General features: G+C 45.5%; 1 protein-coding gene across 1 annotated transcript in view; it reads left to right on the forward strand.

Annotated features, from left to right (window-relative positions):
- Positions 1 to 8213: 8213 nt before the first annotated feature.
- Positions 8214 to 27658, forward strand: part of scpep1 (serine carboxypeptidase 1) — a 39225-nt gene continuing 19780 nt past the window's right edge. Inside the window, exons 1-5 of the mRNA XM_060901315.1 lie at positions 8214 to 8493; positions 14048 to 14172; positions 14321 to 14410; positions 22590 to 22745; positions 22873 to 22947. Of these exons, the coding sequence (XP_060757298.1) occupies positions 8430 to 8493; positions 14048 to 14172; positions 14321 to 14410; positions 22590 to 22745; positions 22873 to 22947 (510 nt within the window). The 5' untranslated portion in view covers positions 8214 to 8429. The remainder of the gene's footprint in view (positions 8494 to 14047; positions 14173 to 14320; positions 14411 to 22589; positions 22746 to 22872; positions 22948 to 27658) is intronic.

The following is a 27658-nucleotide window of genomic DNA, read 5'->3' on the forward strand; positions in this document are numbered from 1 at the left end:
CTACAGGGTCACAGGCAAGCTGGAGCCTATGGGCGAGAAGCGGGTATGGACAAGCCGCCAGGTCACCGCAGGCCTAACACATAGACAACCATTCACACTCACACCTACGGTCAATTTAGAGCAGCTTTTCTCAACCGGGGTGCCCTGGGGTGCCGTCAAAAAATTCTAACATTGAAATAAATAAAATGAAATAAAATTCCAAAAAATGATAGTTACACTAATGCAGATCATCGCCGCCTCATGCATCATCAAAATTTGTCTCACGGCCCCCTTTCCCATGTCACAACGTCACTGCCAGGGTCAGCGTGACTGCGTATATTTTATATGGGGGTGCCTTGAGAATTTGCATACTTCTGAAAGGTGCCGTGACTGAAAAAAGGTTGAGAAACGCATGATTTAGAGCCACCAATTAGCCTAACCTGCATGCCTTTGGGGGAAACCGGAGCACACTCACGCAGACACCATGCAAACTCCACACAGAAAGGCCCTCGCCGGCTGCTGGGCTCAAACCCAGGACCTTCTTGCTGTGAGGCAATAGTGCTAACCACTACACCACCGTGCCGCCCTAGCCCCCTTCATGTTTTTCGTAATACTAGAGAAAGAACTTCCAGGTTGCTGTGTAAATACTGTACATCACAATGAGGTCAACGTGTTGGGGAGCAACATTTTGTATCTTTAATAAGTATACTCCTAAATCAGTATGACTATACTAGGAGTTGAAAAGAATTAAAATATATATATATGTACACACACACACACACACACACACACACACACACACACACACACACAAACATCTGTGCTGGGAATGGACCGGAAGTCCCAAGGTCAAAGTGGGACACACCTCCGAAAGTGGTTGAGAATGACCAAGCTAAGGTCCTGTGGGAATTCCAGATACAGACGGACAAACTGGTAATGGCTAACCATGGTAGTGGTGGACAAACGGGAGAACAAGGCTGTGGCAATACCAAGTGACAATAACATCAGGCAAAAAGAACTTGAGAAGTATAAAGGGGCTGAAAGAAAAGCGAGAAAAGATGTGAAAGATGAAGACAACAGTGGTCTTCGTGGTGATCCGAGTCCTCGGTGCAGTGACCCCCAAACTAGGAGAGTGGCTCCAACAGATCCCAAGAACAACATCCGAGATCTCTGTCCAGAAAAGCACAATCCAAGGAACAGTTAAGATACTGCACAGGACCCTCAAACTCCCAGGCCTCTGGGGGAGGACCCGAGCTTGAGGGATAGATAGATAGATAGATAGATAGATAGATAGATAGATAGATAGATAGATAGATAGATAGATAGATAGATAGATAGATAGATAGATGCACATATACAAACACACACACACATCCATACATATACATACATATAATTACAAATAATCGAGTAACATTTGATTCAGTTAGACTGGAATAATAATTCAATAACTTAAAATTAAATATAAAATATGAGATATTTACATACAAATACTTGGGGCAATGGCTTTAAATTTATCAAGAGTCTCAGGAATTGTGGATAAAGGTAAATTATTCCAAATCTTTATCGTTCTTGAGTAAAAGGAGTATATAAATATATTGTTCAATGTATTAAGTTGGTGGCAGATAAGCTAATAAAGCTAACAGTGTTACTAGCAATGATACAATTAGGCAGCAGTAATAATAGTATTGTATCAGAGACAGGAACAATAGCTATTAATACTATTAGTATACAATATATGTGTAATATATAGCTTATGAATCGATGTGTAATCTTACATCTTAATGTGTAATCATAATCTTATATCTGTAATCTTAAATCTTATACATCTATGTGTAATAAAAATCAATATATGTGTAAAATAAATTGAACATGGCAGATAAGCTAATAAAGCTAACTGTGGTACTAGCAATGATACTATTAGGCAGCAGTAATAATAGTATTGTATCAGATACAGGAACAATAGCTGCTGTATAATACTATTAGTACACAATATACAACCCCGATTCCAAAAAAGTCGGGACAAAGTACAAATTGTAAATAAAAATGGAATGCAATGATGTGGAAGTTTCAAAATTCCATATTTTATTCAGAATAGAACATAGATGACATATCAAATGTTTAAACTGAGAAAATGTATCATTTAAAGAGAAAAAATTGGGTGATTTTAAATTTCATGACAACACCACATCTCAAAAAAGTTGGGACAAGGCCATGTTTACCACTGTGAGACATCCCCTTTTCTCTTTACAACAGTCTGTAAACGTCTGGGGACTGAGGAGACAAGTTGCTCAAGCTTAGGGATAGGAATGTTAACCCATTCTTGTCTAATGTAGGATTCTAGTTGCTCAACTGTCTTAGGTCTTTTTTGTCATATCTTCCATTTTATGATGCGCCAAATGTTTTCTATGGGTGAAAGATCTGGACTGCAGGCTGGCCAGTTCAGTACCCGGACCATTCTTCTACGCAGCCATGATGCTGTAATTGATGCAGTATGTAGTTTGGCATTATCATGTTGGAAAATGCAAGGTCTTCCCTGAAAGAGACGTCGTCTGGACAGGAGCATATGTTGCTCTAGAACCTGGATATACCTTTCAGCATTGATGGTGTCTTTCCAGATGTGTAAGCTGCCCATACCACATGCACTAATGCAACCCCATACCATCAAAGATGCAGGCTTCTGAACTGAGCGCCGATAACAACTTGGGTCGTCCTTCTCCTCTTTAGTCCGAATGACACGGCGTCCCTGATTTCCATAAAGAACTTCACATTTTGATTCGTCTGACCACAGAACAGTTTTCCACTTTGCCACAGTCCATTTTAAATGAGCCTTGGCCCAGAGAAGATGTCTGCGCTTCTGGATCATGTTTAGATACGGCTTCTTTGAACTATAGAGTTTTAGCTGGCGACGGCAGATGGCACGGTGAATTGTGTTCACAGATAATGTTCTCTGGAAATATTCCTGAGCCCATTTTGTGATTTCCAATACAGAAGCATGCCTGTATGTGATGCAGTGCCGTCTAAGGGCCCGAAGATCACGGGCACCCAGTATGGTTTTCCGGCCTTGACCCTTACGCACAGAGATTCTTCCAGATTCTCTGAATCTTTTGATGATATTATGCACTGTAGATGATGATATGTTCAAACTCTTTGCAATTTTACACTGTCGAACTCCTTTCTGATATTGCTCCACTATTTGTTGGCGCAGAATTAGGGGGATTGGTGATCCTCTTCCCATCTTTACTTCTGAGGGCCGCTGCCACTCCAAGATGCTCTTTTTATACCCAGTCATGTTAATGACCTATTGCCAATTGACCTAATGAGTTGCAATTTGGTCCTCCAGCTGTTCCTTTTTTGTACCTTTAACTTTTCCAGCCTCTTATTGCCCCTGTCCCAACTTTTTTGAGATGTGTTGCTGTCATGAAATTTCAAAATGTCTCACTTTCGACATTTGATATGTTGTCTATGTTCTATTGTGAATACAATATCAGTTTTTGAGATTTGTAAATTATTGCATTCCGTTTCTATTTACAATTAGTACTTTGTCCCAACTTTTTTCGAATCGGGGTTGTATATGTCGGGGCTTTATCTGGGTTCTCTAGTTTCCTCTCACCTCCCAAAAACCATGCCAGTAGGTGGAATGAAAGCCAGTCAAGTTTATTTTTATTGCGCTTTTAATAATAGACATTGTCACAAAGAAGAATTTTAATGACTTTAAACATGAGCTAATTTTATCCCTAATCTATCCCCAATGAGCAAGCCAGTGGCAAGGAAAAACTCCCTCAGACGGCATGAGGAAGAAACCTCGAGAGGAACCAGACTCAAAAGGGAACCCATCCTCATTTCGGTGATAACAGACAACGTGATTATAACTTTTTTAACAGTTTTAACATGAAGTCTGTTTCGTTGATGTTATAACTCTTCATTGATGGAAACTTGAGTGCAAAACTGTTCATGACAACTGTAATCCTCAGCCATAAAAGTATTAATGTAAGTGTCCAGAGCATCTTCCAAGTGTGACTTTCAACTGTCCATATGGGGCCGTCCTCCACAGGGGCGATGTGATGAGACTCCAGCCAGACACAGGGCACCAGGATGGATCAGGCAGGTCCGAGGAGCAGAAGAGGTCAGCACCTCGATCTCAGGATTGACATCTCAGAGGGACAGACAGAGTGGAGGTGGGGGGTGGGGAGAGAGAGAGAGAGAAAACACAGGTTGTTAGGTATGCCCAATGTCACCTAATGAGTAAGAACAGTATACATTTTGCACTGAGTGCAAGCAGGGACTCCGGCAAAACTAACTATGACAGCATAACTAAAAGGGGAGATCCAGAAGGTAACACAGGCATGAGGGAGCTCCGGGACATAAAGCAGCCAGCCATTACACCGTCAACAAACTCAAGTGAGTGAATGACTGGGGGACTGACAGCATCCATACATCCCAGTTTACCAAAACACTATGTCTGAGGACCCTCCAGATCTACTCCTTTACCTCATAAACACTATTAACAAAAGGCTTGACTAAACAGATATGTTTTCAGCCGAGACTTAAACACTGAGACTGTGTCTGATTCCCGAACACTACTTGGAAGGCTGTTCCATAACTGTGGGGCTTTGTAAGAAAAGGCTCTGCCCCCTGATGTAGCCTTCACTGCCTAAATGCGTGTGTGAATGTGTGTGCATGGTTTCCTGCAATGGACTGGTATCCCATCTAAGATGTATTCCTGCATCATATCCTGCGTTCCAGGGACAGGTTCCAGACCCATCCAGATCAGGGCAAAGTGCTTAATGAAGATGAATGAATTAATAAATGGAGGGAAAAAATGTACAAAGGAATATGTGCAAAAATATTACATGCAGGAAAATGGTCATGTGCAAAAGTATGTACCCCCATATGTAAATTGTAGGCATGTGGTGTAACAGTATACAGTGCTGCTTGAAAATTTGTGAACCCTTTAGAATTTTCTATATATTTCTGCATAAATGTGACCTAAAACAACATCAGATTTTCACACACGTCCTAAAAGTAGATAAAGAGAACCCAGTTAAACAAACGAAACAAAAATATTATACTTGGTCATTTATTTGTTGAGGAAAATTATCCAATATTACATATCTGTGAGTTGAAGTACAGTATGTGAGCCTTTGCTTTCAGTATCTGGTGTGACCCCCTTGTGCAGCAATAACTGCAACTAAAGGTTTCCGGTAACGGTTGATCAGTCCTGCACACCGGCTTGGAGGAATTTTAGCCCGTTCCTTCGTACAGAACAGCTTCAACTCTGGGATGTTGGTGGGTTTCCTCACATGAACTGCTCGCTTCAGGTCCTTCCACAACATTTCCATTCGATTAAGGTCAGGACTTTGACTTGGCTATTCCAAAACATTATTCTTCTTTAACCGTTCTTTGGTAGAACAACTTGTGTGCTTAGGGTCATTGTCTTGCTGCATGACCCACCTTCTCTTGAGATTCAGTTGTCCTGACATTTTCCTTGAGTATACTTTCCACTGGTATAATTCAGAATTCATTGTTCCATCAACGATGGCAAGCCGTCCTGGCCCAGATGCAGCAGAACGGGCCCAAACCATGATACTACCACCACCATGTTTCACAGATGGGATAAGGTTCTTATGCTGGAATGCAGTGTTTTCCTTTCTCCAAACATAACGCTTCTCATTTAAACCAAAAAGTTCTATTTTGGTCTCAGCCATCCACAAAACATTTTTCCAATAGCCTTCTGGCTTGTCCACGTGATCTTTAGCAAACTGCAGATGAGCAGCAATGTTCTTTTTGGAGAACAGTGGCTTTCTCCTTGCAACCCTGCCACGCACACCATTGTGTTCTCCTGATGGTGGACTCATGAACATTAACATTAGCCGATGTGTGTGAGAGAGGCCTTCAGTTGCTTAGAAGTTACCCTGGGGTCCTTTGTGACCTCGCCGACTATTACACGCCTTGCTCTTGGAGTGATCTTTGTTGGTTGACCACTCCTGGGGAGGGTAACAATGGGAATTTCCTCCATTTGTACACAATCTGTCTGACTGTGGATTGGTGGAATCCAAACTCTTTAGAGATGGTTTTGTAACCTTTTCCAGCCTGATGAGCATCAACAACGCTTTTTCTGAGGTCCTCAGAAATCTCTTTTGTTCGTACCATGATACACTTCCACAAACATGTGTTGTGAAGCTCAGACTTTAATAGATCCCTGTTCTTTAAATAAAACAGAGTGCCCACTCACACCCCTCATTGATTGACGACTTGAATTTCACCTTCAAATTAACTGCTAATCCTAGAGGTTCACATGGATCATTTTCCTCAATAAATAAATGACCAAGTATAATATTTTTGTCTCATTGGTTTAACTGGGGGTGGTGTAGTGGTTAGCACTGTCGCCTCACAGTAAGAAGGTCCTGGGTTCGAGCCCAGCAGCCGGCGAGGGCCTTTCTGCATGGAGTTTGCATGCCCGTGTCTGTGTGGGTTTCCTCCGGGTGCTCCGGTTTCCCCTACAGTCCAAAGACTTGCTGGTTAGGTTAATTTGTGGACTGTAGGTGTGAATGGTTGTTTGTCTCTCTGTGTCAACCCTGCGATGACCTGGCGACTTGTCAAGTTTATTTGTATAGCGCTTTTAACAATAAAAATTGTCGCAAAGCAGCTTTACAGAATTTGAACGACTTAAAACATGAGCTAATTTTGTCCCTAATCTATCCCCAATGAGCAAGCCTGTGCCGACGGTGGCAAGGAAAAACTCCCTCAGACGACATGAGGAAGAAACCTCGAGAGGAACCAGACTCAAAAGGGAACCCATCCTCATTTGGGCAACAACACACAGCATGACTATAACATTAACAGTTTTAACATGAAGACAGTTTCGTTGATGTTGTAACTCTTCATTGATGGAAACTTGAGTGCAAAACTGTTCATGACAACTGCGGTCCTAAAGTTAGCAAGTCAACTGTAGTCCTCAGCCATAAAAGCATTACTGTAAGAGTCCAGAGCGTCCTCCAGGTGTAACCCTCAACTGTCCTCATAGGGCCGTCCTCCACAGGAGCGATGCGATAAAACTCCGACCAGACACAGGGCACCAGGATGGATCAAGCAGGTCCGAGGGGCAGAAGACTTGTCCAGGGTGTACCCCGCCTCTCGCCCATAGTCAGCTGGGATAGGCTCCAGCTTGCCTGCAGCCCTGTAGAACAGGATAAGAGCAATTCCAGCGTTATGGACATGACACTTGAACTCAAAATGGCAACAAATGACCCAGTGCATGTTTTATTGTCTCCCAGTATTTAAACAGGTGTTGCATATTTTAAGGCTGTACCATACTGGAGAAGTGATAGAACAAGAACAATTCCCATAGTACATCTAGGGCATGCCAGAAAATGCCAATAAAAGATGCGTTATGGACGTGACAGAAAAAGTATCACTTTTCTTGGGTGACTGTACATTTTTATCAAACTCTGTGAAATTGTCAACCTAATGTCGAAATGGAGATATCCATTTGATAGAGGGGTCCAAGGTGAATATTAAAAAATCTTTGTTTAAAATATTTTGTATTTCATGCAGAGTTTCGGAAGGAAAAGTCAGCGTTATGGATGTGACGAAATTCCGTTATGGATGTGACGCGTCTGAAATAGACATGGCATATGTTTAGAAAATCAGCAATTTAACCACCATAACCCTTTGAAAAACTCTCTAAATATCAGCTAAAACTATCAAAGTTCTTAAATAATATTTAGGATGGCTATTGTTTTGCTGTTTTGTGGATTTTAGCATACATTTCTGTGGCTTGTGGCAATAATATAGAATTGTACATGATCAAAGTTGATTTTAGCTTGGGTTTTACATTATAAGAAAGAAAGACTGACAGTGACATATTAGGTTGGTTACAAATTGGTTCAACGTATTCACATCTGTAAAATACAGGCCTAGGTGATATCTCTGGGAGTAGTTTTGATGTATTACCTGTTGCTTTATTTTTGCATGGTGAGGTTGACATATACATGGAATTGCCCATAAGCGGCTGGATGGATGGTTTAACCGGGTTCTCTTTATCTACTTTTAGGAAATCTGATGTTGTTTTCGGTCATATTCATGCAGAAATATAGAAAATTCTAAAGGGTTCATAAACTTTCAAGCACCAGGGTAGATTTATGAACAAAGTGTCAGGTGACAATTGAACAGTTTTTGTCATGTGAGTCATATGCCATGTGGTCAGTGACCCAAAGAGTCATCGATTCGACTCCGAAGCACTGAGTCAACAGTGACTGTCCGGATCTTTTAAACGACTCTGTTTTGAGAGGAAAACCCCCCGCCTCGAAACGCTTCCGCTTTTTAAAACTTATGTCACCTGACTCACGAGTCATATGATGTTCTCTTGCGGTTTCTCTCAGTGGAGCTGAAGGGTTTTAGAGTCGGTACCGGGAATCGAGCAGAATCGTCCCGAGACGGGAGTCAAGATGGCGCGGTGCTGCATCGTCGCTTTTGTCGCAACACTGCTGTTTCCAGCTTGTTTTCACATGGGTAAGATATTCACTATGAGCGTAACTTTCCTTCGAAGAAACTCACTTTATCTCAGGCAGATTTAAAGTCCTGGAATTCTTTTCTAACGTGAAATGAGTCATTTTGGTTTGAAACGAACCGTTTCCTGGATCATGTGTTTTGATTCATTTGAAGCTCTTTAGTATTTCTGAGGTAAATATTTCTTTCTTTTTTGGAACAACAGCGCTGCACTTTCTTCTCAGAGCCGTAATACTTTTATCTCACACGTGTTTATGTGCACTATTTTTTTCTGGTGAAAGTGAAAGAGGAGCAGTTTTAATCCTGTTTGTGTATCTGTATCTGGTGTTAGTCATATAATATCAGTACTACAGTATTGTAATAAGACACCATAAGAATCCAGTCTTTCTCATATCTCATCTCATCTCATTATCTGTAGCCGCTTTATCCTGTTCTACAGGGTCGCAGGCAAGCTGGAGCCTATCCCAGCTGACTACGGGCGAAAGGCGGGGTACACCCTGGACAAGTCGCCAGGTCATCACAGGGCTGACACATAGACACACACAACCATTCACACATCTTCACATTCGCACCTACGGTCAATTTCGAGTCACCAGTTAACCTAACCTGCATGTCTTTGGACTGTGGGGGAAACCGGAGCACCCGGAGGAAACCCACGGGGAGAACATGTAAACTCCACACAGAAAGGCCTTCGCCGGCCACGGGGCTCGAACCCGGACCTTCTTGCTGTGAGGTGACAGCGCTAACCACTACACCACCGCGCCGCCCTGTCCAGTCTTTCCGCATGAATATTGTATGAGAAAGACTGGAGTGAATGAGAAGTATATCAGAGTGGTGCAAGATATGTATGAGAACAGTGAAACAGCAGTGAGGTGTGCAGTTGGAACGACTGAATGGTTCAAGGTGAAGGTGGGACTCCATCAAGGATCCGCTTGGAGTGCTTTCTTGTTTGCCATAGTGATGGATAGCTTGACGGACGAAGTGAGGCAAGAGTCACCATGGAACATGATGTTTGCGGATGATATTGTGATATGTGGTGAAAGTAGAAGGTTGGGTTTGGAGAGACGGATGGATGCATTGGAACGAAGAGGAATGAAGGTGAGCAGAAGCAAAACAGAATACATATGCATCAATGAGAATGGGGATGAGAGTGCAGTGAAGATGCAAGTAGACGTAGACGTAAAGAAAGTTGGTGAATTCAAGTACCTGGGGTCGACTGTGCAGGAAAATGGGGGCTGCGATAGTGAGGTGAGAAAGAGAGTGCAGGCAGGGTTTGTGATAGGAAAGTCCCAGCAAAAGTGAAACGTAAGATGTATAAGAGAGTAGTGAGACCAGCTGTGATGTATGGATTGGAGACCGTACCCGGACAGCACATGTGGAGAGCTTGGGAATTAAGCCAAGTGAGATGAGACTGAGATGGTCTGGGCACATCCTGAGAAGAGATGCAGAGCATGTTGGAAGGAGAATGTTGAGGATGGAGCTGCCAGGCAAATGAAAATGAGAAAGGCCAAAGAGGAGATACACGGATGTGGTGAGAGAGGACATGAAAGTGGCAGGTGTGGTAGAGAAGGATGCGGAAGACGGAGCAATGGAGACGAAAGATTCGCTGTGGTGACCCCTAACCGGGAGCAGCCAAAAGAAGAAGAAGAAGAAGTATCCAGTCTTAAAGGGAAAATGCATCCTGAAACACATTAAATATGTTTGTATTGAAATATTTAATATTTTATTTTATATTTTCTATAAATTTAATTTATATTGAATATTTGTGATGGAGTTCAGTGTGTCTGATTTTAAAGCTAGACTGCCTTTCAGATTTTTCAAGAATTTCCCCTGACACCCAATTATTTTTGTTTAGTGGACCGACAACGACTGAATTCGAATCACAGACTTCCAATTTTATTCTTTAAAAAAAAAAACAATTAATGAATTTACCGCGAGTTGGCCTCGTAGTTAGCGTGTCCGCCTCTCGATCAGGAGATCACAAGTTCTACTCACGGTCGAGTCTTACCAAAGACCGTCATAAAATAAAAATGGTACCTGCCATCTGGCAAGGCACGCTGCAATACAGATGTGAGTGGGGAGTCAAACTCTCATGGTTACCAGAGGACCAGCCCCCCTACGGAAACGGAGATTGGCGCCGCCCTATACGCCACATGGCGTGGGAACGGACTTTGACTTTGAATTAATAAATTTAGAGCCACGTGGCCCGAAATTCTCCGCTATTTTTTCCTGCTTCACCATGATGCAATACAAGATACTACATCATGCATGACGTGGTGGGCTTTCCCTGTTCACACAAGGCATTATGGGATCCAAATTTGAAACAGGAGAGAAAAATGGAGGACGCAGATGAAACGTAGAAGACCGATTACAGTAACGGGAAGCGGGAAGAAAAGACGTTATGTTATATACGAAGGAAAGGAAACGCAGGACCAAAGTAATAAATATTGTCGGTCAGCTGTTTGTTTAGCAACAGAATGATGGAACTGTCAGCGCACGGTCAAAGGTAAACCTGTGGATGCCATCTGCCATAAAACCCAAAAGATGAAGAAAAAGAAGAAGGTAAATCTGCGCATGTGCACACGGACTGTGCAAAGTGAGCAACTTTGTGCACGTTATTTGCCCCTCAAATTAAATAACTTCCCAGCCACAGAATGGCCTGATATTTTGAGATATTACAGAAATAAACATACATCACAATGATCAAATTTCAGAGGGAACTAAATTTCGCCGATTTTATAGAATAGAATAGAAAGCCTTTATTGTCATTATACAAGTACAATGAGATTTAAAGCTTCACCATAAAGTGCACACATAAATACTAAAACATAGGAAAATATGTACAATAAAACTAATATAAAACTACTACTACTAAAAAAAAAACTATTGACAACTATACATAAACTATGTATAAACTTGTGCAAGTCCCTGAAGGAACACAGGTGTATAGCAGTAACAGGGTTGCGAATAAAGTGACTAGCTGCATCAAGTGATAGAGGTAGCATTGGCATGTACAGACGCCTATTTTCAGTATGTAGGCAACTAAAAAACAGATGATCTGACTTGGTATGATGGTGCAATAGGACAGTTTACAGATAGCTATGATATTAACAGTGCAAATATGACAGTTTACAGTACTTAAAATGACCAGGAAGAGGATGTCTAAGAACAGATGAACTGACTTGATATGATAGTGCAATATGACAGTCTTGTGACATTTATGGCCCTTTTCCACTACCCTTTTTCAGCTCGCTTCAGCTCACTTCAGCCCGACACGGCTCGCGTTTCGACTATCTAAGAACAGCACGACTCAGCTCGCTTCAGCCCTGCTCAGCCCCCAAAACTCGCACGGTTTTGGAGTGGGGCTGAAGCGAGCCAAACCGAGCTGAGTGAGGCTAGGGGCGTGAGCAGACACTCCCCTGTGCACTGATTGGTGAGGAGGAGTGTCCTCACATGCCCACACACGCCCCGCGAGCACGCTGGGATCTGTAAACACCGTAAACCCGGAAGAAGGAGAATTACGAATTATGAGAATTATGAAGCCTTATGCGCCTCGCCTCATCTATACGCTCTTGCCAGTATCTGTTGGCATTGTCGGTGACAACAAGCCACAGCACCAAGACCAGCAACACTGACTCCACGTCCTCCATGTTTATTGTTTACTCTCCGGGTTGTGAGACTACCGCTTAAAAGGTCACTGATGTCACTGTTTGCGCCGCATAACGACATCACCTGACGTCCACCCACTTTCGCTAACTCCACCCAATGTGTCCACCCACTTCCAGCCAGCACGGTTCAGTGCGGTTGTAGTCGAAATGCAACTCTAACAGCCCCACTCAGCTCGACTCAGCCCAACTCAGCACGGCACGGCTCAGCCCGACTCAGCCGCGTTGGTAGTGGAAAAGCGGCATTACAGTGCAAATATGACAGTTTACAGTCTGACAAGGAGAGACTAAGGGTGTATTCAGACCAGGATAGTTCGATAGTTCACTTGCTTTGGGCCGAACCAAATGGTTTTTTTATTTTTTCATTTTGGTGCGGTTCGCTTTCACACTGTACATTTTAGTAAGCGGACCAAAATCTGTCAACAAAGCCACGCGCCCTGAGGCCGTTCAGCTATTGGTCAGAGACAACACGCGCACAAAGCGTTAAGTTCAAAAGTAGTCACGGAGGCTTTCCATGCTGTTATTCTTTTTAATGTCATCAAAGCTATGTGTTTTTTCCAGTTTTTACTGTTTTCACAATTGTGCGATTACTATGCTGTTGTACAAGTAATTTATCAACGACGACGACAAAGGGCAAGGCGGCTACGGAGGATAGCGCTGATGAGCGCACATCATGTGACAGTTCTGGCTCTTCACGCAATAGATGAATTTCTTTTTTGCGTCGCTAGTACCGTCATTTTTTGAAAGAATGTCCCTGATTTTAATGTAGGTCTGACGGAGTTTCTTCACTTTTAGCCGACATTGTTCTGGGGAGCGCGTGAACCCCTTCTCCTTCATTTTCTCACTGAATACAGCAAACACGTGGGCGTTTTTGTGTGTTCTCTCCAAAAGCTCAGATATGTGGACATCTGCCCATATATCCACAAGGGTACGCGTTTCTTCCTCGGCCCACGTTTGCCCCCTACTCATTTTTTGTACTCGCCTACCACTGGTGACTGAACGACCCTTGACAACCGAAACAGTGTTTGCACTTTGCGGTGGAGTGTCAAGACTCTGTTTCCCATAATGCTCGACAAACGACGGAAGCTCCCAAGGTACAAAAAAGCAAAATTGTCAAGTTAGGTCCGGTCTGTTTTCACACCTCCAAAAGGTCCGCACCAGGGTTCCTTTGGTCCGGACCGAGTCCGACCTTGCAGCTCGGTCTCGGTCCGCTTGTTTGGTCCAGACCAGAGTTCGGTGGTTTGTATTCAGACCAACCCAAAAGGTCCGGACCAAGGGAAATTTGGTTCGTTTGGTCCGGACCAAACAACGTAGGTGTGAATACGCTCCAAGTTTGAGTTCAAGTGGTTAGCAGCATTGTGGTGATGGTGACCTTGTCAGTGGTGTTCAAGCCTAACAGTTCCTCAGTGCAATTATGAAATCAAAAGTCCGTTGAGCTTTAATTTGTGTTAGTACCGTGTTGCTTGGAATCACAGAAGCGCTATAAAAAAGAATAAATCTACAAAAGAATAAGAAAATGAATAAAAATAAAATAGGAAAATAAATTCATAAAAAATGAAAGGTTAAGAAAATAAATGCTTTTCTTCATTCTCTATTGCTTTTCCATTTGCTTGAGTGGCCAAGCTGTCAATCAGCTGGCTTTGGGCAGGCCTTCCTGCTCAGGCTGAGTCGTCAGTTCATATAATAAAAATTATTTCACTTTTATTCCGGGACAAATCATGCTGGCTGTACGAACACAAACCGTAAACACAACTCAGTTTATTCACGTACAACCAATGCACACATTTAAGTCAGGTACATTCTATGAATTATTTTCAGTATAATTTCATAACTGTGGGTGTGAATGATGTACATTATACTCTTTTTCCTTCAACCTGCTCATTTCTTTCCAGTCTCAGGTAAAGAGGCATGGGATTACGTGGACGTGCGAGATGGAGCTCATATGTTCTGGTGGCTTTACTACGCTAATAGCTCATCAGCCAGCTTTCAAGATCTGCCGCTGGTCATGTGGCTTCAGGTGTGACTCTCAGAAAAGTCATTTTCATGATGAGTCAAAAGTGATTTGAATGGTTCTCGAAGAATAGAAAGGGTTTGTCCTTCGGTATTTTGATTATATCGATCATCGTAGAGAAATCACATCATTTACTTATGTTGTTTTGGATCAGGGGGGTCCCGGAGGGTCAAGCTGCGGTTTTGGAAACTTTGCGGAAATCGGACCTCTTGACACCAACCTTCAGCCGAGAGAAACCTCCTGGGTGAGTGAAAATATTTATTATCAATAATCAAAAATCACAATCTAAATGCACAGAAATCTAACTTGGTAAGTCAATACAATACAAAAGCACACACACACACACACACACACACCATGCATACAGCACATTACTACATACAACAAACCCAATTTCCAGAGAAGTTGAGACATTTACCAAAATGCAATAAAAACAAAATCTGTGATTTGTTAATTCGCGCGAACCTTTATTTAACTGATAAAAGTACAAAGAAAAGATTTTCAATAGTTTTACTGACCAACTTAATTGTATTTTTTAAATAAATATCAACGAAGTTAAAAGTTGATGCTCAAAAAATACACACTCAAAAAATAGTCGGGACAGAGGCATTATTACCATGGTATTACATCACCTTTCCTTTTAATAACACTTTTTAATCGTTGGGGAACTGAGGATACTAACTGTTGCAGTTTTGCATTTGGAATTTTTTGTCCATTCTCGCTTGATACAAGACTTCAGCTGCTCAACAGTCCGTGGTCATCGTTGTCTGGTTCTCCTCTTCACGATGCGCCATACATTCTCAGTAGGAGACAGATCTGGACTGGCAGCAGGCCAGTCAAGTGCACACACTCTGTGTCTACAAAGCCATGCTGTTGTAGCCTGTGTAGAAAGATGCCTGGGATTGTCCTACTGAAATAAGCACGGGCTTCCCAGGAAGAGACGTCACCTTGATGGTAACATGTGTCTCTCTACGGTCTCAGTATACGCTTCTGCATCAAAGGTACCTTAACACGCTTGCAACTTAGCCATACCGTGGGCACTGATGTACCTCCAAACCATCATGGATGCAGCTTTCTCTGATAACAAACTGGATGGTCGTGTTCACGTTTGGCACGGAGAACTCGATGTCCGGTTTTCCAAAAAACAAACTGAAATGTGGACTCATCTGACCACAACACACTGTCTTTCGGTCCATCTGAGAGGAGTTCAGGCCTAGAGAAATCGGTGTCATTTCTGTATAGAATTGATGAATGGCTTCCTCCTTGCGTAACTCATCTCAGTTTCAGGTTGCATTTCTGGATGCAGCAGCGGACTGTGTTAAGTAACATCAGTTTTCCGATGTACGCCCAAGCTCGTATGGCTATGTTTGTTACATTAGCATGACTGTTTCTCAGGCAGTGTCGCCTGAGGACTTGAAGGTCACGCACATCCAACAGTGGTTTCCAACCTCGCCCTTTACGCATTGAGATGTCTCCGAATTCCCTGAATATTTTTACAATAATATTATGTACTGTAGATTTTGAAAGACCTAAAATCTTGCGTTGAGAAATGCGTCTTTGTGAATTGACTCACAACTCTCTCATAAATTTTGGCACAAATGAGTGAGCCATGACCCATCCTTGCTTGCAAAGTCTGAGCCTTTGGTGCATGCTCCTTTTCGACCCAATCATGTTCCCAATTGACTTGTGGAATCTTCCAAAATGGCGTCACTCGAGTATCCTATCAACTTTTCCACCTTATTTTGCCTCTGTCCCAGGTATTTTTTGAGCATCAAATTCTAACTTCATTTATATTTACAAAATACAATGAAGTTGGTCAGTAAAACGATTGAAAATCTTTTCTTTGTACTTTAGTCAATTCAATAAAGGTTAACATGAATTAACAAATTATAGATTTTTGTTTTTATTGCAGTTTGGAAAACATCCCAACTTTTCTGGAAATGGGGTTTGTAAAAACATTGCAGTTTAATCAATCCTCATGAGGTTAACAGGATTTGGATTGTTGCGCAGTGTAAATGTTAGTGTTCTGCACCCAAAATATGGAGTATACAGTATTTTAGTCTCATAAAAGCTTGAGTTGTACTGTCCGTTTTATCTCTGTCCCAATATTGTTTCGGAAAGGTGCGAGTTATTTGCCCAGCAAGGAGCTCACACTCTTCCATTTTCCCATTGCCCTGCTCACCAGGAGTGAAACACAGCATCACGATATTCTACACACAGAAACCCAACAGTGTCCTGGCTAATCTGAGAACAGACTTATGGCAACGAAATAATGTGTTTATTTTTTTCGTGGTGCGGTTTCCATCAAATCCTGTGCTCTGACTGGCTGGCGAGCGGGTCCGTATCCTACGGTACGGAACCCGGTTACGGACCTCTGGCGACTCGCTCGTTCACAACAACAACAAACATAGTAGAATTTTTTTGTCAACACTTATCTTTTTTTTTTATAAGATTTATTTATTGTGACAGTTCATGTAGGTGGGTGGAGCACAGAAGGACGGCAGTCCAGAACTTGAGTTCACAAAACTCTCTTTTATTCAGCTTTTCAGCTTTCATATACACTCTCACACGCTCAGACACACGCACACACATCAGTCGCCTGGTTGGGAGAGAGCCCCCTCTGCTCTCGCTCTCTCTCCTTAAATAGGGCGCGGTCACTGGGAAGACACACAAACACATGAATTAACGACAGGTGTAGTGATTCTGCCACTTACCTTCCCTGACTCCGCCCTCCTGTCACAGGCCGATGCTTGACCACGCCCCCGCTGCCACATACCCCCACCGCCCGACTCAGGCCGGGCGGCCGTCCAGCCTGCAGCCGACTCTCCCCCCCCCCCCCCCCCCTTGGGAGAGGAAGTCCGCCACGACCATCTGCGCCCCCGGCCTGTGGATCACCTTGAAGTTAAAGGGTTGGAGTGCCAGATACCAACGGGTGATCTGCGCGTTGGCATCCTTCATGCGGTGGAGCCACTGGAGGGGTGTGTGGTCCAAACAGAGGGTGAAAGGGCGTCCCAGCAGGTAGTAACGGAGGGCGAGGACCGCCCACTTGATCACCAGGCACTCTTTCTCAATGGTGCTGTAGCGCCCCTCACGCACCGACAGCTTGTGACTGATGTATAAGACTGGGCGATCCTCCCCCTCCACCTCCTGGGACAAAACGGCCCCCAGGCCTCTGTCTGACGCATCCATCTGCAACATAAAGGGGAGAGAAAAGTCAGGGGAGTGTAAAAGTGGCCCCCCACACAGTGCAGCCTTTACCTTAGAAAAAGCCCACTGGCATTGCTCCGTCCACTGGACCGGATCTGGTGCCCCCTTTTTAGTCAGATCAGTCAGCGGGCTGGTGACGTCCGAATAATTAGATATAAACCTACGATAATAGCCAGCCAGCCCCAGGAACTGTCTCACCCCCTTTTTGGTCTTGGGCCTCGGGCAGGCCGCAATTGCTGCTGTCTTGTTAATTTGGGGACACACCTGCCCATTGCCCAAGTGGAAGCCCAGATACCGTACTTCCACCTGCCCAATCGCACACTTCTTCGGGTTGGCTGTGAGACCCGCTCGCCTCAGCGACCTAAGGACAGCCCTCAAATGTTCGAGGTGCCTCGGCCAGTCATTACTATAGATGATAATGTCATCGAGGTAGGCGGCCGCATAGGTGGCGTGGGGGCGGAGGACCCTATCCATCAGCCACTGAAACGTAGCGGGCGCACCAAACAGCCCAAAAGGAAGTGTGACGAATTGGTGTAAGCCGAACGGTGTGGAAAAGGCAGTTTTTTCCCGGGATAATGGAGTCAAAGGGATCTGCCAATAACCCTTTGTTAAATCCAGCGTCGAGTAAAAACGAGCCATGCCTAGCCGATCAAGCAACTCATCAATACGAGGCACTGGGTACGCATCGAATTTAGACACCGCGTTGACTTTTCTATAGTCTACACAGAACCGGACCGACCCGTCGGCCTTGGGTACCAAGACCACCGGGCTACTCCAGTCACTGTGGGACTCCTCGATGATGCCCATTTCGAGCATGGCCTCGAGTTCTTCCCAAACCACTTTTTTCTTGTGCTCGGGTAACCTGTAAGGGCGGCTACGCACTACCACCCCCGGGGGCGTCTCAATGTGGTGCTCTATGAGGTTGGTGCGGCCGGGTAGGGGCGAGAACACGTCCGAAAACTCGGTCTGCAACTGGGCAACCTCCATGAGTTGGGTCGGGGAGAGGTGGTCTCCACAGGGGACCGGAGAGGTACGCGATGCCAATGTTCCCTTTTGAACCTCCGGCCCCAGCTCCGCCTTCTCCGGAACCACCGACACCAACACCACGGGGACCTCCTCGTTCCAGAGTTTGAGCAGGTTGAGGTGGTAAATCTGTAGCGCCCCACCCCATCCATTCGCCTCACCTCATAGTCAACGTCCCCGACTCGCCGTGTGACCTCAAAGGGTCCTTGCCACTTGGCGACCAATTTGGAGCTCGATGTGGGCAACAGTACGAGTACTTTATCTCCCGGTGCGAACTCCCTAAGGCGCGTACCCTTGTCGTACAGGCGGGTCTGTCGTTCTTGGGCCTGCCGCAAATTCTCCTGAGTTAGGTGCGTGAGTGTGTGGAGTTTTGCGCGCAGGTCAATAACGTATTGGATTTCATTTTTACTTGGTGAAGGTCCCTCCTCCCAATTTTCCTGCAGCACATCTAGAATGCCACGCGGCTTACGCCCGTATAACAATTCAAACGGGGAGAACCTCGTGGAGGCTTGGGGGACCTCTCGCACTGCAAAGAGCAAGGGTTCGAGCCATTTATCCCAATTACATGCGTCCTCACAAATTTTTTAATTATGTTCTTGAGGGTGCGATTGAACCGTTCAACTAAACCGTCCGTTTGTGGGTGATACACGCTGGTGCGGATCGGCTTAATACCCAACAACGCATACAGTTCGTTTAGTGTACGTGACATAAACGAGGTGCCTTGGTCAGTCAGAATCTCCTTCGGGATTCCAACTCGGGAGATAACGCGGAAGAGTGCCTCCGCAATACTGCGTGCTGAGATATTGCGAAGAGGCACTGCTTCCGGGTATCGCGTTGCATAGTCCACTAGAACTAATATAAAGTGGTACCCTCGTGTTGACCGATCTAATGGCCCGACGAGATCCATCCCAATTCTTTCGAACAGGGTCTCGATTAACGGTAGAGGGCGCAAAGGTGCTTTTGGAATGGCCACTGGATTTACTAACTGGCATTCGCGGCACGCCGTACACCACCTACGGACATCGCCGCGAATCCCTGGCCAATAGAACCGGGCCATTATTCGGGCTAGTGTTTTATCCTGCCCTAAGTGTCCAGCCATGGGATTAAAGTGAGCCGCCTGGAATACCAATTCCCGGCGGCTCTTCGGAATCAAAAGCTGCGTGACTCGCTCTTTAGTCTGAGTGTTCTGTGTCACTCGGTATAATCTATCCTTCATAATCGCAAAGTAGGGGAACGACGGGGTGGCGTTTGGCTGGAGCGTTTGACCATCGATTACTCTCACTTGGTCAAACGCATGCCGCAGAGTCTCGTCTAGCGACTGCTCTAATGGAAAATCCGTGAGGGATTCCCCAATAGAGAGAGGAGGAGCCGGCGGCTCCTCACTCTGACGCGGAGCTGACGTAGACGGCTCTGTGACAGCTGCTCCCGCCAATGTGACACCGGGACCTCCCCCTGTTAACTTATGGCAGGACCCACTCTCCACTAAATGTGTCATTAAATCCTGAAATCCCGGCCAATCAGTCCCCAAAATTATCGAGTTGGTAAGGTGAGGATTAACCGCCGCCTTCACTATAAATTTTTCCCCTCGAAAAAAAATGTGGACCGACACTAGAGGGTAGTTGTGAACATCCCCATGCACACACAACACCTTCAACAATTGTGCTCCCCCCAATGCCTCGTCTTGCACAAGGCTTTGGTGGATTGAGGTCTGATTACAGCCAGAATCCACCCACGCCTGATATGTATCCCCTTGGATACTCACCGGTATGCGATACGCTCCGGCCCGATCGAGGGCGGCTCCTGGCGCGTCAGGGATCCGAACCACCGCGCCCACCTCCATTACCGAGCACTGCTGTTGGAGGTGGCCCGGCTCCCCGCAACGCCAGCAAACCGGCCCAGGCTTCCTCTCTGCACTAGTGCTCTGGGGCTCACTCACCTGAGGGGGGGGGGGAGAGACAGACACAGAAGGGAGACACGGGAGGGCACTGCGGGTGCGGCGGGCCGGCTGAGGTGGCGCCAGCCCCCGCCTCCGCGGTGGGGGAATGGGGCGAGGAGGAGACACAGGAGGAGGGGGGAGAGAGAGAGAGAGGAGGTCGTCTGCTGTCCTGCCGTCGGGACAGCCGCCAAATGGTCCTCCGCCAGCTTGATTGCCTGATCCAGCGATGCCGGGCGGTGGCACTGGACCCACTCTGCGGTTCCCGCTGGTAAACGCGCGACGAACTGCTCCTGGTCGATGAGTTCCTCGGCGTTGTGGTTGTCGGCCCTCAACCACTGCCAGCAGGCGTCCCGGAGTTGCTGGCTGAACGCGAACGGCTGGCCGACTTCCTCCAAGCGCAAAGCGCGGAAGTGCTGACGTTGTTGCTCGGGGGTGCGTCCCACCCGCTGGAGGACGGCCCGGCGAAGGTCCGCGTAGGCCAGCCGGCGGTCGGCGGGGAGCTGTAGCGCGGCCAGCTGCGCCTCTCCCGTTAGCAGGGGGAGGAGGCGCGCCGCGCGCTGTTCCACCGGCCACCCCGAGGTCTCTGCTACCTGCTCAAAGAGCATGAGGAATGCCTCGGGGTCGTCCTGTGGGCCCATCTTCGTGAGGGTGAGGGGGGAAGGGCCCGCGGCGGTGGAGATGGTGGACCCCGCCGACGCAAGGAGGTGCCGGAACGCCCGACGATCTTCCTGTTGCGCCAGCACCAGGGCCTCGAACCATTGTTCCTGCTCCTTTCGGAGGGCGAGCAGCGCCTGGTGCTGGCTCTGTTGGGCCGTGGTGAGGGCGTGGATCAGGTCGGCGAAGGGGGAGGACTCCATGGGGCTGTTCTCTTCTGTGCTCTCCTGGGTTTCGGCACCACTGTGACAGTTCATGTAGGTGGGTGGAGCACAGAAGGACGGCAGTCCAGAACTGAGTTCACAAAACTCTCTTTTATTCAGCTTTCATATACACTCTCACACACGCTCAGACACACGCACACACATCAGTCGCCTGGTTGGGAGAGAGCCCCCTCTGCTCTCACTCTCTCTCCTTAAATAGGGTGCGGTCACTGGGAAGACACACAAACACATGAATTAACGACAGGTGTAGTGATTCTGCCACTTACCTTCCCTGACTCCGCCCTCCTGTCACAGACCGATGCTTGACCACGCCCCCGCTGCCACATTTATAAGATTATCAAAAATCTTATAAATTTTTGCCAGCATTTCTCAGGAGAACAGCATTAATTTTACATCATGGATAGCGATAATGACAGTGTTCACAGCGAAAGCGAGTTTTACTACCCTGAGGAAGAAGACATAAAACATTTCAGGAGAAAGCTAAAAACCTCTAACTGTTGCTAACGCCGAGCAAGAAGATGGCTGAATCCTGAATGACTCCTATTTGTATAAATAGGGGACTACACAGGCGGCGGAATGTAGTTTTTTTCCTGCCATGGAAGTGCACTTGTATATCGAGGAGGAAGCCATTTGCATTACAGCCGTGAATGAGGATTCAAAATGGCGGCTCGGCTCGGCTTTCCCTTTTGGGCGCTCTCGTTTTCTGTTAGAATTTGGTAAAGAAAAAAAAAAGATTTACCAGCTTAAGGTTGGTCCGTATGGTGAAATACCGTGACCTCAGCCCAGAGGGCCTTAGTCAGTACTTTCAAGACCTCGGTCATGGTATTGCACGATATGGACCTCCCAGCTGGTAAATAACATGTATATAAAAAATGTCCAATAAGTCGATTTCTATTCTGCTGGCAGAATGGAACACTGGTGTACTGTAAGAAAGGGTTAAAAGCATTCAGAAGCTTGATTTTATCAATATTAGGATATTGTTGCCATAATCTGAGGAGGGTGATGTAGTGGTTAGCACTGTCGCCTCACAGCAAGAAGGTTCCGGGTTCAAGCCCAGTGGCCAACGGGGGCCTTTCTGTGTGGGTTTCTGCATGTTCTCCCCATGTCTGCGTGGGTTGCCCGGCACGGTCCAAAGACATGCAGGTTAGGCTAACTGGTGACTCTAAATTGACCGTAGGTGTGAATGTGAGTGTGAATGGTTGTCTGTGTCTATGTGTCAGCCCTGTGATGACCTGGCGACTTGTCCAGGGTGTACCCCGCCTTTCACCCATAGTCAGCTGGTATAGGCTCCAGCTTGCCCGTGACCCTGCACAGGATAAACGGTTACGGATAATGGATGGATGGATGGATGATCTTGTATTGTTGCTCTGTGTGTGTAGGTGAACGCAGCGAGTGTTTTGTTTGTGGATAATCCAGTTGGAACTGGTTACAGCTACACAGACTCATACGGTGCTCTCACTAAAGATGTGGCAATGGTGGCGTCGGACATGATGGTGCTCCTTCAGCACTTCTTCTCCAAAAATCCTGAATTTCAGGTAACACACAATTAGACACAGGAGTATGGTAATTACTGTACATACAGTGTGACTGAAATCCTATTATAAGGTTATCACATTCTTTTAGTCAGGATTAGCATGTTATTATCTCCCCTCTCTTGTACAGAGTATCCCTTTCTACATATTTTCTGAGTCTTACGGAGGAAAGATGGCAGCCGCTATTTCCCTGGAGCTCACCAAGGTACAGGAACGTGCTTATGATTTACAATCTCACCTTCAGTTTGTGACTAAAAAGCGCCGTTCTAACAAGAAGTTCCTGAATAATATACAGAACGTCTAACAGGGGTCATCAGTTAAATTCGAAACGGGCCAAATTCTTGCAACACCTCACATGGCTGATGATAGTGTTTAAAACAGGTGCTAATATTATTTCATGTGGAAATTATTACAATACTTTAGTATTGCCTTGTACACCCTGGTGTATGCCATTTGATATTCAGCCACAGGAAAAATTCAGTGAAGGAGCTTAATTAATAACCAACATTATCACAAAGCAACTTTGCATAAATCCAGATGTACGTTTAAATCCCGTATGAGTAAAGTAGACGTGACATTAGGAAAGAAAATATATATTTCTGGTCTAAATACTCTTTTTTTTTTTTCCCATCTAATCAACAAAACCTACATTTCTTGCTGTTGTGGGTGGTAAAAGAGAGCAACTGGACTTGCTTGAAGATTCTTGAAGACATTTCACCTCTCATCCGAAAGGCTTCTTCAGTTCTGTCTGACTAGTAGGGAGTATCAGGTATTTATCCTCTCATGGATGAAAAGCTCATCTAAGGTGTCGTTGAGTCATCCTGTTGGTGTGGGTCACTGGAGGCTGGATGTGAACGGCCTCGAGAGTCGTTAGGGTGATCAATGAATTGCCCGTTAAGGTGATCAATGGAATGCTGATTCTCTCTGTCCTCTTGTGAGTCACTGAAAACAGCTGGGTTTTGGTGTGCATTCAGTTGTCTGGGAAGACAGAAGCCTTAAGGCCAATTTATGCTGACAACGCAGTCCTCGCAGATGGCGTCTGCGTAGCCCCCCCTTCGCAGACGCTCTGCGCGCACCTCCCAAAAATTGTGACCACCGCAGAAGCCTCGCAGACAAGAGGGCTTTTATTGGTCCACTCTACATCCACTGTACATGCACTTCCGCTTCCCTACTTTCCCGGTTTGGTTTGTTTTCACGACCTCCATTTTTAAAAACACGAGCGAAGATGGAGCAGCACGAAGAGCGGTTGATCGAGGAAGTGAGGAAGTACGTACATCTATACGACTCCAGTTCTAGTCATTATAAGTAACCGGAGGATAAACACTCCACTAACCACACCCACCAACTACTCCTAGCGATTTTGCGACTTCACGCCCCATTGCGTTGTGGCGGTGAATAACATCGCGCACGCCTTTTACAACCCCGATTCCAAAAAAGTTGGGACAAAGTACAAATTGTAAATAAAAACGGAATGCAATAATTTACAAATCTCAAAAACTGATATTGTATTCACAATAGAACATAGACAACATATCAAATGTCAAAAGTGAGACATTTTGAAATTTCATGCCAAATATTGGCTCAGGGGCGGCACGGTGGTGTAGTGGTTAGCGCTGTCGCCTCACAGCAAGAAGGTCCGGGTTCGAGGCCCGTGTCCGGTGAGGGCCTTTCTGTGCGGAGTTTGCATGTTCTCCCCGTGTCCGCGTGGGTTTCCTCCGGGTGCTCCGGTTTCCCCCACAGTCCAAAGACATGCAGGTTAGGTTAACTGGTGACTCTAAATTGACCGTAGGTGTGAATGCGAGTGTGAATGGTTGTCTGTGTCTATGTGTCAGCCCTGTGATGACCTGGCGACTTGTCCAGGGTGTACCCCGCCTTTCGCCCGTAGTCAGCTGGGATAGGCTCCAGCTTGCCTGCGACCCTGTAGAACAGGATAAAGCGGCTAGAGATAATGAGATGAGATGAGAATATTGGCTCATTTGAAATTTCATGACAGCAACACATCTCAAAAAAGTTGGGACAGGGGCAATAAGAAGCTGGAAAAGTTAAAGGTACAAAAAAGGAACAGCTGGAGGACCAAATTGCAAATCATTAGGTCAATTGGCAATAGGTCATTAACATAACTGGGTATAAAAAGAGCATCTTGGCGTGGCAGCGGCTCTCAGAAGTAAAGATGGGAAGAGGATCACCAATCCCCCTAATTCTGCACCGACAAATAGTGGAGCAATATCAGAAAGGAGTTCGACAGTGTAAAATTGCAAAGAGTTTGAACATATCATCATCTACAGTGCATAATATCATCAAAAGATTCAGAGAATCTGGAAGAATCTCTGTGCGTAAGGGTCAAGGCCAGAAAACCATACTGGGTGCCCGTGATCTTCGGGCCCTTAGACGGCACTGCATCACATACAGGCATGCTTCTGTATTGGAAATCACAAAATGGGCTCAGGAATATTTCCAGAGAACATTATCTGTGAACACAATTCACCGTGCCATCCGCCGTTGCCAGCTAAAACTCTATAGTTCAAAGAAGAAGCCGTATCTAAACATGATCCAGAAGTGCAGACGTCTTCTCTGGGCCAAGGCTCATTTAAAATGGACTGTGGCAAAGTGGAAAACTGTTCTGTGGTCAGACGAATCAAAATGTGAAGTTCTTTATGGAAATCAGGGACGCCGTGTCATTCGGACTAAAGAGGAGAAGGACGACCCAAGTTGTTATCAGCGCTCAGTTCAGAAGTCTGCATCTCTGATGGTATGGGGTTGCATTAGTGCGTGTGGCATGGGCAGCTTACACATCTGGAAAGACACCATCAATGCTGAAAGGTATATCCAGGTTCTAGAGCAACATATGCTCCCGTCCAGACGACGTCTCTTTCAGGGAAGACCTTGCATTTTCCAACATGACAATGCCAAACCACATACTGCATCAATTACAGCATCATGGCTGCGTAGAAGAAGGGTCCGGGTACTTTGGTGTGCCAGCCTGCAGTCCAGATCTTTCACCCATAGAAAACATTTGGCGCATCATAAAACGGAAGATACGACAAAAAAGACCTAAGACAGTTGAGCAACTAGAATCCTACATTAGACAAGAATGGGTTAACATTCCTATCCCTAAACTTGAGCAACTTGTCTCCTCAGTCCCCAGACGTTTACAGACTGTTGTAAAGAGAAAAGGGGATGTCTGACAGTGGTAAACATGGCCTTGTCCCAACTTTTTTGAGATGTATTGTTGTCATGAAATTTAAAATCACCTAATTTTTCTCTTTAAATGATACATTTTCTCAGTTTAAACATTTGATATGTCATCTATGTTCTATTCTGAATAAAATATGGAATTTTGAAACTTCCGCATCATTGCATTCCGTTTTTATTTACAATTTGTACTTTGTCCCAACTTTTTTGGAATCGGGGTTGTACTCCCCGCTCAACGATAAATTACAACTGTCTGCGAAAAGCTATCTGCGAAAGCCTTGTCGCAAGAGCATGCAGAGGCCCTTAGGCTACATCCACACGACAACGGCAACGAGATTTTTTTTTTTTAAATAATCGCATCCACATGGGCAACGGATCAGTAAAATATCAGGTACATATGGCAACGCAACGCTTGCTGAAAACGATGCAATACACATGCCACACCACTACGTGCGCTGTAAGACGGTCCCATCGGAGACACCAGAACAATAGAAGTAGACGCATGCGCATAAACCCCTTCTTCTGTAGCATTAGCCACATAAAGTTTTGATTATTAATCAGTAGCGTAAAACGAAAGACGCGGAAAGAGGAATGAATGGGGGTAGATGGAAGCCGGTACGCCAGCATACTGATATCCTCCAGAATTCTTTAATGGTCCGGAATAAATTGAATGCTACACATTGATGGATTACTTTGTTCTTCTACGCCCTTTTTGAGGAATGTATTGTCGGACTTAAATCAACATTTGAAGAGGTGAGATCGCGCCTTTTTTTTCCCTATTTTTGCTGGCGGGATTGTTTTTGTTTTTGGAAAGCAGTGAAAATATTTTGTAAGCGCATTTCATGAACCAAGTTATAGGATTTGTTGACAACTCGCATCGAGTTCGTTACACTTCTACCCGGCATGAAGCACTGACAGTCATGTGGTTGTGATGTCATCGTAAACAAATCCGTTCTACTCATCCAGACGACTTCGCAACCGTGCCGTTGCCAGATTTTTCCACTCTGGAACCCGTTCTCAAAAGATTTTGTTTTGGGGCACCCAAAACGCCGGTGCTGTGTGGATGCCAGGCCGAAACGATAAACAATTGTATCAGATTCACCTGAATCCGTTGCCGTGTGGACAGGGCCTTAGCATCGAGGTCTACCGGAAACCCACACACACAGACCAGTACCTACTCTTCAACTCTCACCACCCACTGGAACACAAATTGGGGGTCATTAGGACCTTGCAACACAGGGCTCAGAACATCCCTACAACGGTAGAGGGAAAAGAGAAGGAGCAGAATCACATCAAGAAAGCACTTCAGAACTGCTGGTATCCCAACTGGTCTTTCTTCAAGAGCAGAAAAAGGAACATAACGGACAAGGAGGATAACAGGAACAAACGCAAGAACATTGTCATTCCCTACATTTCTGGTCTACGGTATCTGAGAAACTCAGGAGGATCTTCTACAAGCACAACATTCCGGTACATTTCAGACCCAGTAACACCCTGCAGCAGAAACTGGTCCACCCTAAGGACAGAATACCCAGACACAAACAGGACAACGTAGTGTATGCTATTCAGTGCAGTGAGGAATGCACGGACTCGTATATAGATAGTTTTCACGTGACGTCACAGAGTCGGGGATTCCCTGGTGGCGGCCATCTTGGAGGGCAAGCTTACCGTACGGGTCACTGAGCACACATTGTAGCGCGCGAGTTACATTCATTTATCTATTA

This window comes from Neoarius graeffei, chromosome 20, assembly GCF_027579695.1.
Source record: "Neoarius graeffei isolate fNeoGra1 chromosome 20, fNeoGra1.pri, whole genome shotgun sequence".
NCBI classification, from domain to species: Eukaryota; Metazoa; Chordata; class Actinopteri; order Siluriformes; family Ariidae; genus Neoarius; species Neoarius graeffei.